This window comes from Nothobranchius furzeri, chromosome 3, assembly GCF_043380555.1.
Source record: "Nothobranchius furzeri strain GRZ-AD chromosome 3, NfurGRZ-RIMD1, whole genome shotgun sequence".
NCBI classification, from domain to species: Eukaryota; Metazoa; Chordata; class Actinopteri; order Cyprinodontiformes; family Nothobranchiidae; genus Nothobranchius; species Nothobranchius furzeri.
In genome coordinates this window covers 88,393,453-88,408,966 of record NC_091743.1, presented here as the reverse complement: position 1 = coordinate 88,408,966, position 15,514 = coordinate 88,393,453, and the positions used below count along the sequence as shown (strand labels likewise).

The 15,514-nt window shown below is 45.7% G+C and overlaps 1 protein-coding gene across 5 annotated transcripts in view; it reads left to right on the top strand.

Annotated features, from left to right (window-relative positions):
* eml3 (EMAP like 3) overlaps positions 1-10,930 on the top strand; it is an 87,563-nt gene extending 76,633 nt beyond the window's left edge. For all 5 annotated transcript variants that reach the window (XM_015958217.3, XM_015958218.3, XM_070549743.1 and 2 more), the window contains 7 exons: positions 113-180; positions 447-535; positions 4,549-4,646; positions 6,215-6,302; positions 6,613-6,711; positions 6,812-6,942; positions 10,003-10,930. In XM_015958217.3, coding sequence (XP_015813703.1) covers positions 113-180; positions 447-535; positions 4,549-4,646; positions 6,215-6,302; positions 6,613-6,711; positions 6,812-6,942; positions 10,003-10,209 — 780 coding nt within the window. In that variant the 3' untranslated portion in view covers positions 10,210-10,930. The remainder of the gene's footprint in view (positions 1-112; positions 181-446; positions 536-4,548; positions 4,647-6,214; positions 6,303-6,612; positions 6,712-6,811; positions 6,943-10,002) is intronic.
* The last annotated feature ends 4,584 nt before the right edge of the window (positions 10,931-15,514 follow it).

The window sequence follows — 15,514 nt, the reverse complement described above, 5'->3', positions numbered from 1 at the left end:
TTAGAATTATTTATTTGTAACTGAAACTGCTGAGTTGGGGTTTAAATGAAGTTTGAGTTTGTTTGATTTTAGAAACCTTGGACCTTAGTGAAACTGGGGTTTTTCTCTGCAGGAGTATGGACTGTGTGCTGATTTCTGTCCCAGTGGATCAGTGGTGTCCGTCGGCCTCAGCACAGGAAGGTCATGCAGCACGATGTTTCTGTGATCAGATTTCAAGCTACCTAACCTAAGAGTCTGCCTTACTTTCTACAAAGTTCACCTTATCAAAGTGAATGTTGTAAAATATGCTTTTAAAATTGCCAACATTTCAAAGAGATTAGTTCATATTCTGGTTAACCACTCCTTTACTGTTACTACGAAGAGATGCAACTCTGAAGAAAACAGAAAGAATTAAGTTGTCTGCATCCAGACTTGTTGACCCGCTCGTGTCCTCTTCACCCTGACAGGTGGGTGGTCCTGGACCTGCTGACCAAGGAGGTGCTCTCTGACTCCACTGATGGGAACGAGCAACTGTCTGTCATGAGATATTCACCTGGTCAGTGCACCACCTGCTCCCAGTAGAAAGACCCTGATCCTTTCAGGTTCAACATGCTGCAGTGACTGGCTTTAAAATACAACATGTTGTTAAAACACATAAAATTTGAATCATTCTAAATTCAGTATATTTGACTTTTTTACACATTTTAAAGGTTGTGTCAAATACAGACTCAGGTGCCAGGATTAGGTCTTATTCTGCTATTGTTATTTTTTATTTCAGTAGAAACATTTTAAAATGGACATATTATGCAAGAGTCACCCTTTCGAGTCCTTTTGTGCTCCCACGTGGGTCTGTCCTGCCTCTATAAACACTGTGAACATGAAAAAGACCTGTCCACCTGTTTTCTGTCAGTGTTTGGTTCCTAAAGCAAGCCGCTTAGACCCACCTCTCACACGAAAGAGAGAACTGCTGCTGGAGCAGCAGCGGCTCTGCTTCTAGCCCCTCCCAAACTGTGTACAAAGAAACCTAAACATGTTCATAAACATATTTTGTATCGACCATAGACCTGTTATAACAGTAGAAAATAAATTATTTTTAGACTGCTATCAACAAGCCAACTATCCATCCATCCATTTTCATCCGCTTATCCGGAGTCGGGTCGCGGGGGCAGTAGCGTAAGGCGAGAGGCCGAGACTTCCCTCTCCACAGCCACTTGGGCCAGCTCCTCCAGGGGAATCCCAAGGTGTTCCCTGGCCAGGTGAGAGACATAGTCCCTCCACCGTGTCCTGGGTCTACCTTTAGGTCTCCTCCCGGTTGGACGTGCCCAGAAAACCTCACCAGGAAGGCGTCCAGGAGGCATCCTGACCAGATGCCCGAGCCACCTCAACTGGCTCCTCTCGATGTGGAGGAGCAACGGGTCTACTCTGAGCCCCTCCTGGATGACCGAGCTTCTCTCTAAGGGAGAGCCCAGCCACTCTTCGGAGAAAACTTATTTCGGCCGCTTGTATCGGCGATCTCGTTGTTTCGGTCACTACCCAAAGCTCATGACCATAGGTGAGGGTAGGAACGTAGATCGACCGGTAAAGCGAGAGCTTCGCCTTCTGACTCAGCTCTCTCTTCACCACGACAGACCGGTACAACACCGGCATCACTGCAGATGCAGCACCAATCCGCCTATCGATCTCACGCTCCAGTTTTCCCTCACTCGTGAACAAGACCCTGAGATACTTAAACTCCTCCACTTGGGGCGGGACCTCATCCCTGACCTGGAGAAGGCATTCTACCCTTTTCCGAATCAAGACCATGGTCTCAGATTTAGAGGAGCTGATTCTCATCCCAGCTGCTTCACACTCGGCTGCGAACCGCTCCAGCGAAAGCTGAAGATCACATTCTGATGAAGCCAACAGGACCACATCATCTGCAAAAAGCAGAGACCTGATCCTCAGGCCACCAAAACGGATGCCCTCCACACCTTGGCTGCACCTAGAAATCCTGTCCATAAAGGTTATGAACAGAATTGGTGACAAAGGGCAGCCTTGGCGGAGTCCAACTCTCACTGGGAACGAGCCCGACTTACTGCCGGCAATGCGGACCAAGCTCTGACACTGGTCATACGGGACCTAACAGCCCATATCAGAGGGCCTGGTATCCCATACTCCCGGAGTACCCCCCACAGGGCCCCCCGAGGGACGCGGTCAAACTCCTTCTCCATATCCACAAAACACATGTAGACTGGTTGGGCAAATTCCCACGCACCCTCCAGGATCCCCCTAAGGGTATAGAGCTGGTCCAGTGTTCCACGGCAAGGACGAAAACCACATTGCTCCTCCTGAATCTGACGTTCAACAATCCGATGGACCCTCCTCTCCTGAACCCCTGAATAGACCTTATCAGGAAGGCTAAGGAGTGTGATCCCCCTGTAGGAACACACCCTGAAGTCCCCCTTTTTAAATAAGTGGACCACCACCCCGGTCTGCCAGTCCAGTGGGACTGTCCCCGATCTCCATGCGATATTGCAGAGCCGCGTCAGCCAACACAACTCCGAAACATCCAGAGCCTTAAGGAACTCCGGGCGGATCTCAGCCACCCCTGGAACCTTGCCACAGAGGAGCTTTTTAACCACCTTAGTGACCTCAGCACCAGAGATTTGAGAGGCCAACCCAAAGTCCCCAGACTCTGCTTCCTCACTGGAAGACGTGTCAGTGGGATTGAGGAGGTCTTTGAAGTATTCTGCCCACCGATCCACAACGTCCTGAGTATAGGTTAGCAGCACACCGTCCCCACTATAGACACTGTTGGTAGTGTACTGTTTTCTCCCCCTGAGGCGCCGGATGGTGGACCAGAATCTCCTCGAAGCCATACGGAAGTCTTGCTCAATGGTCTCACCGAACTCCTCCCATGCCCGGGTTTTTGCCTTGGCGACCACCCGAGCCGCATTCCGCTTGGACCACCGGTACCTGTCAGCTGCCTCTGGAGTCCCACAGGCCAAAAAAACCTGATAGGACTCTTTCTTCAGCTTGACAGCATCCCTAACCACCAATGTCCACCAGCGGGTTTGGGGATTGCCACCACGACAGGCACTGACGATCCTGCGACCACAGCTCCTGTCAGCCGCCTCAACAATGGAGGCACGGAACAGGGTCCATTCAGACTCAATGTCCCCCGCCTCCCTCGGAACATTTTGGAATTTCTGTCGGAGGTGGGAATTGAAGCTCCTTCTGACAGGAGACTCTGCCAGACATTCCCAGCAGACCCTCACGATACGTTTGGGCCTGCCTTGTCTGACCGGCACCCTCCCCCACCATCTGAGCCAACTCACCACCAGGTAGTGGTCAGTTGACAGCTCCGCCCCTCTCTTCACCCGAGTGTCCAAGACATGCGGCCGCAGGTCAGATGAAACAACAACAAAGTCAGACCTTTATGTCTGAACATGGTGTTCATTATGGACAATCCATGACTGGCACAGAAGTCTAAGAACAAAACACCACTCGAATTCAGATCGGGGGGGGGGGGGGGGGCATTCCTCCCAACCACACCTCTCCAGGTCTCACTGTCGTTGCCCACGTGAGCATTAAAGTCCCCCAGCTGAACGAGGAAGTCACCGGAAGGAGCGCTTTCCAGCACCCCCTCCAAGGTCTCCAAAATGGGTGGGCAGTCTGAACTGTAGTTTGGTGCATAAGCACAGACCACAGTCAGAACCCGTCCCCCCACACGTAGGCAGAGGGAGGCTACCCTCTCATTCACTGGGGTAAACCCCAACGTACAGGCACCAAGATGGGGGGCAACTAGTATGCCCAGCCCTGCTCGGCGCCTCTCAGTGGGAGCAACTCCAGAGTGGTAGAAAGTCCAACCCCTCTCAAGGAAACTGGTTCCAGAGCCAGAGCCATGCGTTGAGGTGAGTCCGACTATATCTAGTCAGAACCTCTCAACCTCACACACCAACTCAGACTCCTTCCCCACCAGAGAGGTGACATTCCATGTGCCAAGAGCCAGCTTCTGTAGCCGAGGATCAGACCGCCAAGGTCCCCGCCCTCGACTACCACCCATCACACACTGCACCTGACCCCTTTGACCCCTCCCACGAGTGGTGGGCCCATGGGAAGGGGACCCAAGTTTCCTCTTCGGGCTGTGCCCAGCTGGGCTCCATGGGTTGAAGCAAGGCCACCAGGCGCTCACCAACGGGCCCCACCTCCAGGCCTGGCTCGAGAGAGGGGCCCTGGTGACCCACGTCTGGGTGAGGGAACACGGTTTCCATTTATAAAATTCATAAACATATTTTGTACCTGTTATAACTGTAGAAAATAAATTATTTTGATGCTGCTATCAACAAGCCAACTACAACCTTCAAATTTAGTGATGAGCTTCAGGTGAAGACAAATGTCTGTCAAACATGTAAAAGTTTAAATCCGTTGATGTTTTACGTGTTAAAGGACATCAAAGGACACTTTTATTGTTCCGGCCCACATGAGAGAGGAAAACAAGCAGTCAAGAGAAAACGTGCTACTGAAGCCCGAGCGTGGTTGGTGGGAATCCCCTGCTCTAACTGTGTGAATGACCTTTTGTGTTTCCAGATGGAAGCTTCTTAGCTGTTGGATCTCATGACAACTTCATCTACATCTACAGCGTGACTGAGAGTGGCCGCTGCTACAGCCGCCTAGGGAAGTGTAATGTGAGTTGAATGAACCCTTCTTCTCCTTCCTGGTAGTCTAACGAAGGAGAACCCTGGTCATATTTAGCTTCTTGTCAACATCGTTGCTTTTGCATCACTTACATGCATGTCAGTGAGATCATGTTCTCAGTATTCAGCTGTTCTGATGCACAACCTCCTCACCACAAGCACACCTGCTGGAGTTTCAGACTCTTATGCAGCGGCGGTGCCGGCTTCACCAGCCTAATCCGTCACTGTCATGTTACACATGGAGAAGGCAGTCAGAAGCCTTTCCTCTGAAAAGGTCCACCTTGCAAATGAAATTTTAATATTTTCTAGACCATATCAAATTTTCCTTCTCTGTCACCCATTTTCGGTTAACACTTAAAAGGAAAACTCAAAAAGTGCTGATGAGCGCAGATTGCTGAGGATGTAGTGAAGGAGTCACTCTGACCGTGGAATCAGAGGCAGGTGAACTCCTGACATCATTGTGAGGTGAATCTGAGAGCGGATTGATAAAAAAACAGCTCTGTTGTTAAACAGTATAACCAATGAAGACCTGCTCTGTTGATTCTGAAGGCCCTGGGCCGATTAGACTTCCCCTGGCAACACGTACACCTAAATCTGATCGGATGAAAAATCAAAAATACACAGACATGTAGAGGGCACGACACAAACCACAGAAACGTTACACAAACAGAGTCAACTGTTGGGAGTGAGCTAATACAGTTTAAATGGACAAGTTGTAGATGCAGTTTAGTGATTCTGATCATGTTTAGGCCAGCAGAAAAGACCTGGCTGGCCCTGACCCACACTGCCACTGCAGTTATGAGGTCTCCTTCAGCTTCCTGTTGGATCCTCGTAACACATTTGGGACTCTGGTAGTTTGTCCTAAAGCTGATGTGGTAGCAGCCGGCTATTTCTCCTTCTCTGATGTCATTGAGTCCCGAAGCTCTCACACCAGTGGTGTTCTGTTGCTGAATACGTGAGTGTGGAGGACCCAGGGGAGTGCAGCGGTTCGGCAAGACTGACAACCGGGTGGTCCAATAGTTGCTTTTGGTCCAAAATGTGTTGTTGGTGGAGGTTTTTAAACAAAGAGAACCATTATTATTATTATTGTTATTATTATTATTATTATTACTATTATTAATATTATTATTATTATTATGTTTTAAATCTCCACATTAAAGCTAGCCTGTTCTGTAGATTTGCTGTTGCAGCGTTAAAAACCTCTAATTATGCTTCGGTCCACTCCATTCTTCCGTAGGAAGAAAACCAACAACTATTTCATGTTAGGTCACGTTAAATGATGTTATTAAACTTGTTTTGGCATAAATCCTTATTTTTTATTTAAACTGAAAGTTGTATTTGACCTTAACTTTATTTGTAAACGAAGCCCCCCCTGGCTCCTGTTGCATCTTTTAGTGTTGAGCTCCTTTCTGAGGGATCAAACTTTAATTAGTTCACCTTTATGACCTGTCAGCACCCCCCACCCCACCCCTTTGGCAGCTGTTTCTCCGTCTATGGGGCTCAGCGCTGCCCCCTATCAGTGCTGCGTGGTACCTAACTGCTGTTCTACCTGCCTCCAGGGACACTCCAGCTTCATAACTCACCTTGACTGGTCCAAAGATGGGAAATACATCATGTCCAATTCAGGAGACTATGAGATCCTTTACTGTGAGTCAGCATCCATGACTTATCCAGGCTGTAAGATAAACTAACAGTACTTTTTTAAGTAATCCAGAGAATGTTTATCAATGCTTTTGTTAAATGAAGGTATTGATGGTGAAATAATACAGGCTGTGAAAAGGTTCTGGCCTTGAAAGTGAACTGATCTTTGTCAAAGCTTAAAAACCTGGATACATTCAGATTAGGCCCTAAATATTAATTACAGCATCATTATTTGACTTTAAATGTGGTCATTTGTGCTGCTAATTTACAATCATTTTATAGTGCTGATGAACTTGTGGGAATTATTCTTCAAAAGGGGAAATTGGAGATGGATGTAAGCTGCTGAGGAACCGCTTTGAGAGCAAAGACAGAGAATGGGCCTCTTACACGTGTGTGCTGGGCTTTCACGTGATGGGTGAGAAACACCAAACACGTTCCTGACCCGTAGGGTATTGTGGATGTGATGGGCTTGTTTCCTTCAGCCAGTCTGCTCACTGTGTTTGTGCGGCGTCCAGGTGTGTGGCTGGAAGGCTCTGATGGGACGGACATCAACGCTCTGTGTCGCTCTCACAGTGAGAGGGTGGTGGCCGTGGCCGATGACTTCTGTAAGGTCCATCTCTTCCAATACCCCTGTCCTAAACTGAAGGTAAAACTCTGTCCATGCTGGACTAGGGCTGCAGCTATTGATTATTCTAATAACTGATTAACGCTAACCCATAACAATCAATCAAATAAATGGCTTTCCTTTCAGGGGTCAACGACTCATCTGCCTATCTTCTGCTTTCTCTAGCCCTCGCACCAACTAACTCCATTTCTGCTTTCGTTACATCCATAGATCTCCTTTTAGTTCTTCCCCTCGGTCTTCTGCCTGGTGGCTCCTGCCTCAGCATCCTTCTACCTGTGTAATCCTTGTCTCTCCTCTGGACAATGATTCCTCTTGTTGCTCGCCGTCTCTGCGGTCAGCGCTGTAGAACAAACACAGTTGTCTTCTTTGTCTTCTAACAAGAGGGTCACACCGGAAGTACGTTGTGTAAATCAGTTTTTTAAAGTTATCAGGTGGGGAGTTATAGCTGAAGCTGTAACGCTGTAGTCACAATGACGTCTGGCCCTGGTGGCCGTGTTTAAACTGAGGAGGAACCGGTTTTCCTACTCATCCTGGCTCAGTTAGGCTCCTATCGGGTCTCTTTTAGAGAAGAGGGCAGAAGCTTTAAACTCTACAGAAAAGGTTCATGTGAATGAACACAAATCATCCACAGCTTTCCTCTGGAGGGTTATCAGAGGCTCTGTCCATATCAGGGACGCATGTATCACTGACGTTAAAGGCTGTTATTGTCCCTGTAGCACGTCCCTCGTCCTTCAGGTGGAAGTGGACAGCAGTGTTGACCTGAAGAGTGCTCTGTCTTGTTTGTGATGTCTGGTTGATCGTGTGAGGTCTGTGCACTCTTCACTTCACAACACCACTCACCTTCTGTTCAATTCAATTCAATTCAAAACTACTTTATTAATCCCAGAGGGAAACTGATTGCTGTAGTAGCTCAGAATAATAATAATAATCAAGTCATCAAAGAGTTGTTGTATATTACAGTGGCTGTTGGCAGGAAGGATCTCCAGTAGCGGTCAGTGTTGCAGCCAAACTGAAGAAGCCTCTGACTGAAGACACTCTTCCGTTGTCGGACAGTCTTGTGAAGAGAATGCTCAGGGTTGTCCATCATTTTCTTGATTCTCTGGAGAATCCTTCTTTGCATTATCTCCTCCAGCGGTTCCAAAACTGCCGAAACTCTGGCTGAGTCCTTGAAAGGGCTTGGAGTTCCTCCATCTTGTTGGCCAGTGATCTCACATTGTCCATTATGATCGATGGAAGAGATGGTTTGAATTTCCTCTTTCTCTGTCTCCGTTTTGCTCCCGCTCTGCACCCACGCTTCTTGCGTTTTAGCTCATTTGGGATTTGTGGCTTCAGTTGAGGTATTATTTCAGCCTTTCCAATAGGGCTGCAACAAACGATTATTTGGATAATTGATGAATCGGATGGGGTCTCGACACGATTAATCGATTAATCGGATTACATAGGGACATTTTTTAAAACTGCTAGGGAAACGTTAGTTCTCTCCTTCCTTCACTTTATTTAACACAACATTATTAGAAAACAGTTCAATAGCAGAAAAACAACATGCCACCACCTAAATTGTCTTATAAGGTGTATAGACAGAGACCCTAAGCTACACCTATCTGTGACCCAAAATGCTTGGTCCAAGTTAAACAATTCTCATCTGTTTTGTTTGATCTCATCTGTAGACATTTATTATAATTGGGGATGTCAAACAACTAATTTTTAAATGTAATTAAACATAGGCTGTGAATTAATCAAAATTAATCACTATTTCCAAAAATGACTGAAAAAATACCAAATAAAACAAAAGTAAATGAATGCCATCCTCCTTGTGATGATACCCTGGGCAACTGCCATAAAGTCACATCAAGAAATGCTGCTGATCATTCCAATGATCCCAAATAGACTCACATTAGTCCACATGAAAGCAACTGAACCCAAAAATACATTAACCAGTATATAACTGCACTCTCACACAACACGCCTGCAGCAACAGTTAGGACTCCTCCCTCCCTTTTAAAAGCGTTTTCGCTTCTGAGGACATTGTGGTTGTAAAACCACATGCTAGTAGTCTGGCCCCGGTGTGATCAACCAGTTTCTGCGGGAATGTGACGGCGGAACCGGTTCGCAGCAGCGCGAGTCCCCCCCCCCCCCCCCCCCCCCCCCCCCCGCCGCCTATCTAATAGTGTTGCGCTTACGATTTTATAGACTTTTTTTACGAGCTTAGGGCATGCCTAGCCTGTGTAATAATCCGGGGCTTGGGTGAATCACTTTTGAAAAGTTTTTAACTTACCCGGACACCGAGCTCTCTCCTTCCTCGCTGATGATTCGGCATGCTTGCGTTTAAGATGCTGCATCATCACTGTAGTACTCCCGTGCCATGCTAAGTCTGACCTACAAACGTTGCAGGTAACGAATGTCTTCGCCTGATTTAACTGAAAATGCTCCCAAACTTTAGAAGTTTTTACTTTTTTTGGGTCTCGCTGCTTCTGCCATGTTCCTCTTCCAAACACCTGCCAGCTCTCCGGTCTGCACGCAAGGGGGGGGGGGGGGGGGGGGGTGTTGGGAGAGTTGTGCAACACAACGAATCAATGACGCAATTCGTTGCCAACACTTTTAGTAATCGATTTTCATCGAATTTATCGATTCGTTGTTGCAGCCCTACTTTCCAATGTTAATCTGCTGCTCCCGATTGTAAACCGGCTTGTTGCCATGTTTACGCATCATAACAAATGCTCAAAAAGTGAAAAAAGCTAAAAAAAATAGCAGTAAAAATCCTCCAAGCTTCACAGCACCAGAAACAGAAAAGTAAAGTGTCCAAAAAAATACAGTTTTTCTTGAGAAACTAGAAGCAAAAATGCCCAAGAAAAGGCAAAACTTACATATAGTCAACAGAGCTACTCCGACATGCAGCCACCCAGAGCAGCGCAGTTGGGACGTTCTCTCCTTTGGGTGGATCGGGTTCTGTCGGAGGCTGCTTGCTCTGAGACTCAAAGATTGGTGCTCCTCATTTTCATTTTGAATTGATGAGGCTCTTCGGATAGAAAAAAAATTAAACTTCTTCTTGTTGTGGACTTTTCTTTCACCCTTCCTCCCCAGGCGCCAAGCCACAAGTACGAGGGTCATGGCAGCCATGTCACCAACGTCCGCTTCACACACAATGACTCCCACCTCCTCTCAATGGGAGGGAAGGACACCTGCATTCTTCAGTGGAGGGTGGTCAGAGGTGGGGCAGGGAGCAGCAGGGAGAGGCTGCCCTCAGCTTCGTCCACTTCCACCAGCTCTCCGGAGCCTGCAGCCAGCTAGTGAGGGCTGCATCCATGGATTTTGACCTCTGCTGTCAGTTTCATCTTGACTTTTTTTTTTCAGAGAAAAGGACCATATTGATATCATGCCTGAAACATGTAGGTCCTTATGAAACTGACCAGTGTACTACTTCCTGTAAACATTCTGTTGCGTTTGCAGCGAGGAACCATACAAAGTCATGTTTGGTTGGTTTTTAACTTTTTCTTTGGTTCTTCTTAAGTCGTCAAATGAACTAAAGTGTTGCTGAAGCCATTTACAACAGGTGATGACAAAGATGTTTGACTTGTTTTTTTTTACAGTGTTTGTTGAACATCCAAGTTCGGGACCAAGCTGAGTTTATCCTCATCATAGATGAGGAGGAGACGAACCCTTTCCATTTAAATCAATGTTGAATCTCTTTCCAAATGGTGTTTGTGGCAATAGATCCGTCTGTTTATAAAGTTATTTTTGCTCTCCATGTTGCTTAGTGCAAGTTCTAAAAGGGTAGACTGTACGGTGTGTTGTGTGTAAGTCGTCACTAGGGGACAGTGGTGGCCCATGAACGGAGCTGCCGGGTCGGATCTCTGTTCAGCAGAGACCTGCTGCTAGTTAGGACTAGATCACCAGGTGTTCCTGTTAAAGCTTTGGGAATAATGTAGATGGGATGTAAACGAATGTTTAACCGTGTTTGATTCTAACTGATCTTACAAAAGCAAAAAGCCAATAAAAGCATAAAACTGTTGGAATGTCTCAGTTTGGTGGGAATTTTAAATTTGACTTTACCAAAAGTGATTGTAGTAAAAAGTATGTTTAAGAAGGTTCAGCATGTGAATGAAGTTTGATACTCCAACAACATCTCAGTACAAGATTAGTGTGATTATGTTATGGAAGTATTTTCTACCTCTTCAGTGGAAACAAAGATCTAATTATGACTTCAGTGCTGTGGATCAGGGAGTTATGGACCTGAAAACTGCACCAGCCAGAGTCTGCGGCAGAACTCTGAAGAACATATAAGAACATGTAGAATAATTACGCTTAAAGGTTTCTGAGTCCGATTTGAATCAAGAGTTGATCCTGGGCAGGGCAGTGATGCGTGCAGACTAGCTTTGGCGAGGCTAGGGTTGGGTAAAACATGAGATAATCACAAAATCCGAGGTTTGTGGGGGCCTGGGCAAGAGGCAAAGTCGATGCATGGGGTGACTGTGGGTCAGGGTTGGTGGTTTGAACCCAGGTGTTCAGGACCAGTGGAACGTGTTTGGCAGCCTGGAGCATCTGTGGCTGTTGTAACATGTCACCATTGGTGTGTGAATGAAGGATTTACTGTAGTGTAAAGCATTTAGAGCTTGTCTGACTAAGAAAGCTGCTATAGAAGTGCAGGTCATGTGTCATGTATGCAGGCAGTAGTTCCTCAGTAGCAACTCAAAACACAATACTCAGCTTTATCAGTAGGTGGCACTAACACAACATAGAAATTGAATTGGGTGTCCTGTTTTAAAGGTGTGGTTGACTGAAAAAACATTCCATTTTTAAATTGGTCAATCTGAGTTTTTCATGCAGGCTGAACATGAAAATAGTCTCCAACTCCTGCATTAGCTTCTGATATAAAATAACTGTGAAAATCCTCTCAGATCTATGTCACACTGTAACTTAGTGTTCATGGGCCCAACACTTGCATTTCCACACTTCCCACGCCATCTTAGTTCAGTTCTCTGAGTTCTCTACTGTGCACTGCAGTTCACCGCATGCTAAGCGAAGTATCGGACCGGCCACCCGGACTTCCTTTTTAAGCAAAGAACCAACAAGCTGGATAAAATTTGTTGCACTTTACCAACCAAGCAACGGTTCCTTTCAGAATAAAAGCTGAACTCACTGACCCTCTGGGTCCATCTGACGCTGTGAACCAACTGTTGCTTTTTACCTGGAGACAATCCAAAGACTAGTCTGTCGTACTGCTGACGCTGTTTCACCGGCTCCGGTACCAAAAGGGGGGTCCGAGGACCTGGCATTCTGGATCTTTACGGAGGTCTCATCAAGGGTATGTGTGGAGCGACAAAATGGCGTCTCATGTGTTTATAATCAAACTCTGATCATAGCTTAAGAGCAAAACATCACAACATCATTCAGACTTGCTTCTCCGGATACGAGAGTTCTGATTAACATCACACACATACACCATCCATCTCACGTCTCATTACACCAGATCCATTCATCACTTAGTCAGAGTTAGTCTTGTGTAGAATTGTGTAGAAATAAATCTTCTTAAACACTTTAAAAGTGACTCTCTCTTCTCTTGCCTCTGACTTAATACAAGTGTTACATAATCCCTGTAGTAAAACGTTCCAATCTTCTGGTTAAAATAACCCAATGGTCTGTAAAATTGATTTCATATTTACTATGGAATCTTACGTCTTACGGGTCCTTAATTAGATGTAAATTAACTTCTTTTACACACCCTTTGATTGTGCGATCTCAGGCAGGGGTGCGAGTGCGTAGGGAGTCCCGATTCTCGAGTGCAGAAGTTGATCATGCCCGTTTTGCGTCCTTGATCTGCATTTCACCCAAATCCACATGGATGCAAAGGGTATTACCCACAATCCATTGCTGCAGGAGAAAAAGCTCAAGTGCCTTTTCTGAAAATAAGTAATTTTAAATGAAAGTAGTTCATTTTAGAATGATTAGTTGAAGCCCTGAATGTTTTAGACAAAGGAGCAATGAATGTAAATGTATTTCAAATAATTGTTTGGTTGTTTGTTTGATAGTTGTTAATAAAGGTTTTTGTTTTTAAAGTAGCACAGCGACTACCATCCCAGCATGCGTTGCGGTCGATGACGCAAAGCTCCCTTTCTGACTTCAGCAATTATTTGCACACTTGTGTACCACACATTCGAAGCCTTACAATGCATGTCCTCCAAGTGCACCTCACAGAAGACCGTAGGGCTCAGTGCGAGTATTGGGATTGGACAATGGACTCACTGATCTTGAATACTGAAGAACTTGGCTGTCGTTGTTTTAATGTCAGGTTTCAGCAGAAAACATCTAGCAAAACCGCCACATGGCAGGAGCTCCTCCCGGCTTGTGTTATGTGTGGAGATAAAACAAAAAGTTGCAAGTCAGTGATGGTCTTGTCGTTGTTATCCAATCTGAGGCGAGATGTCCAAATATCAGGAAATAAGACACCAAAACTAGCCGTCTGAAGCTCATCTGTGATATAGGCAACTTTTAGTTCTGAGAAATGGTGCGTCAGTATATTTTTCCCCGGAGAACAACTTACAAGGTATTCCTTCCTTCTAGAGACCACTGCAAATGTGTTGATTTAACAAATGAACCACTCCTTTAAATCTTACACACACACACACACACACATATATATATATATATACAATGAGAAGGAAAAAACACATTTTACAGCAACTGCTGCAGGTATAATGGCAGCTCTGTTAAACTAACATCAGGCAGGGGCGGCGTTAGGCCTGGCTACTTGGGCTGAAGCCCCGGATGTTTCATGAAAAGCCCCGGATCTAAAACGTGGAAGTAACATGCAGTACCAAAGTCCAACAGAGAGGGAGCAGCTGGCAGTAGTTTGTATACAGCCTGCCTGAGCCTCCACCACTGAAGAAGAAGCCCTTCAGCAGCCGGCTTCTTCTACACTCTCTGCCTGAAACGCATGAGTGAAGATGGACATAAGGACGTTTTTAGACCAAAAGTACAACGACACAACCCCAGCTTTGATGAGACTGGTGCTGACTCAGGTTTGTGAGTCTTATTTGAAAATATTTGTTGTGCTGCTGGTTTGCCTAAAGTTAGCTTATCAGGTAAAGTTGATGGAGAAAGAAAGGGAATATTTACTATCATCCCACACTAAACGCTAACAGGAACAATACTCTGCCCTGAAAATGCTTAATGTGTAGCTTCAGATTAAAAATTATGTGGTACAAGACAAATATGATGTTGACTAGTGCGTGTCATCTGTGTGTGTGTGTGTGCGTGCGTGCGCGCGTGTGTTAAGCCCCGGATCTTCTTCAGTCCTAAATCCGCCCCTGACATCAGGTGTATCTAAATTAGGGAGTGACAGAGAGGAAGAAAATGAGATCCTGCACTTTCTGCATACTAGCTTTCTGTAGCAGGGAAGCTGTTGACCAATGCCCTGAAGACGTTCAGTTCATGGATGCTGATTGGCCCAGAAGTCACGACTTCTCCCTAGCAACCAAGTACTATTTGCTGTTTAGCTGTAGTTCAGGGGCACTTTTCCCCGTGCCCTAGGAGTGAAAGTGTGTCTGGTGGATGAAATTCACTGTTTATAGAGAGACTAGTGAAAATAAATCATATTGCATGTGGGCACTCACAGTTACGGAAAAATAACTCATTTATTATTAAATATATGAATATATATTTTAGTTTAATTGTCTTTTTAATTTTTTTTTCTCCCCTCAGGACAGGAAGGGCGGCGCCCTAGCGCCCCTATGGATGAGCCACCACTGGTCAGATCAAAATGCAATACGTGTTTCATTTGTTTCATCAATGGAATATGTGTTCATTTCATTATTATCAGATAGTTAGCCATATTCATGAGTTATTAAAATCAGGCACAGCCTGAAACAATCTATAAAGACAGTCCTCCTTGGCTCTGCGTGTCAAATGCCTCCTTCAGTAGCTATGCTGCTATAGGCTTAGAATGATGAAAGACATACTGGCCACTTTCCCACACTCTGCTACTCTCTTTTTTCCACTACTCTACAATTACAATATTTCCTGTTATTTCAGCTGTTTGCATTCAGTGTTTCTCTCTCCAGAGAAGCTACACCAGGTCTGGCGGTCTTTTCCGCTGTGACGCCTTCCAGGAGGGTCCATAAGCTGGCGTACTACATTCTCCTTTTCCTGCTATTAACTTTTTATTTTCAATAAAATAGAAAGGACGCACACTCCAGTTGGTCTATGTAAATATGTGTATCTGCTGTGTCTTCTCAAACCCCCTAGTCCCTCATGGCTGATGGCTGCTCAGCCAGGTTGATATCAAATTATTTTATTTTTTATTTATTTATGACAATGTGTTTATTAATGTTTCTGTGTATTTGAAAAAACAAAGCATGTTGACAACATCACAACTGAAAAGGAGTTGTTTCACACCTGAGCATTTTTTGTGATTTTATGTGGCCGAGCGAAACGTTTTCCGGAGATTCACGACAATTTCCGAAGGTGACGATCAGCGCACGAGCGAAGGGAACCAGTGTGTGTGTGTGTGCGCGCGCGCGCGTGTGTGTGTGAACTGAGCGGAGGTGAAGAAGAGGAGGACGAAGCTTGGAGCGGAGGATGGGAGGAAGAGTGGAGT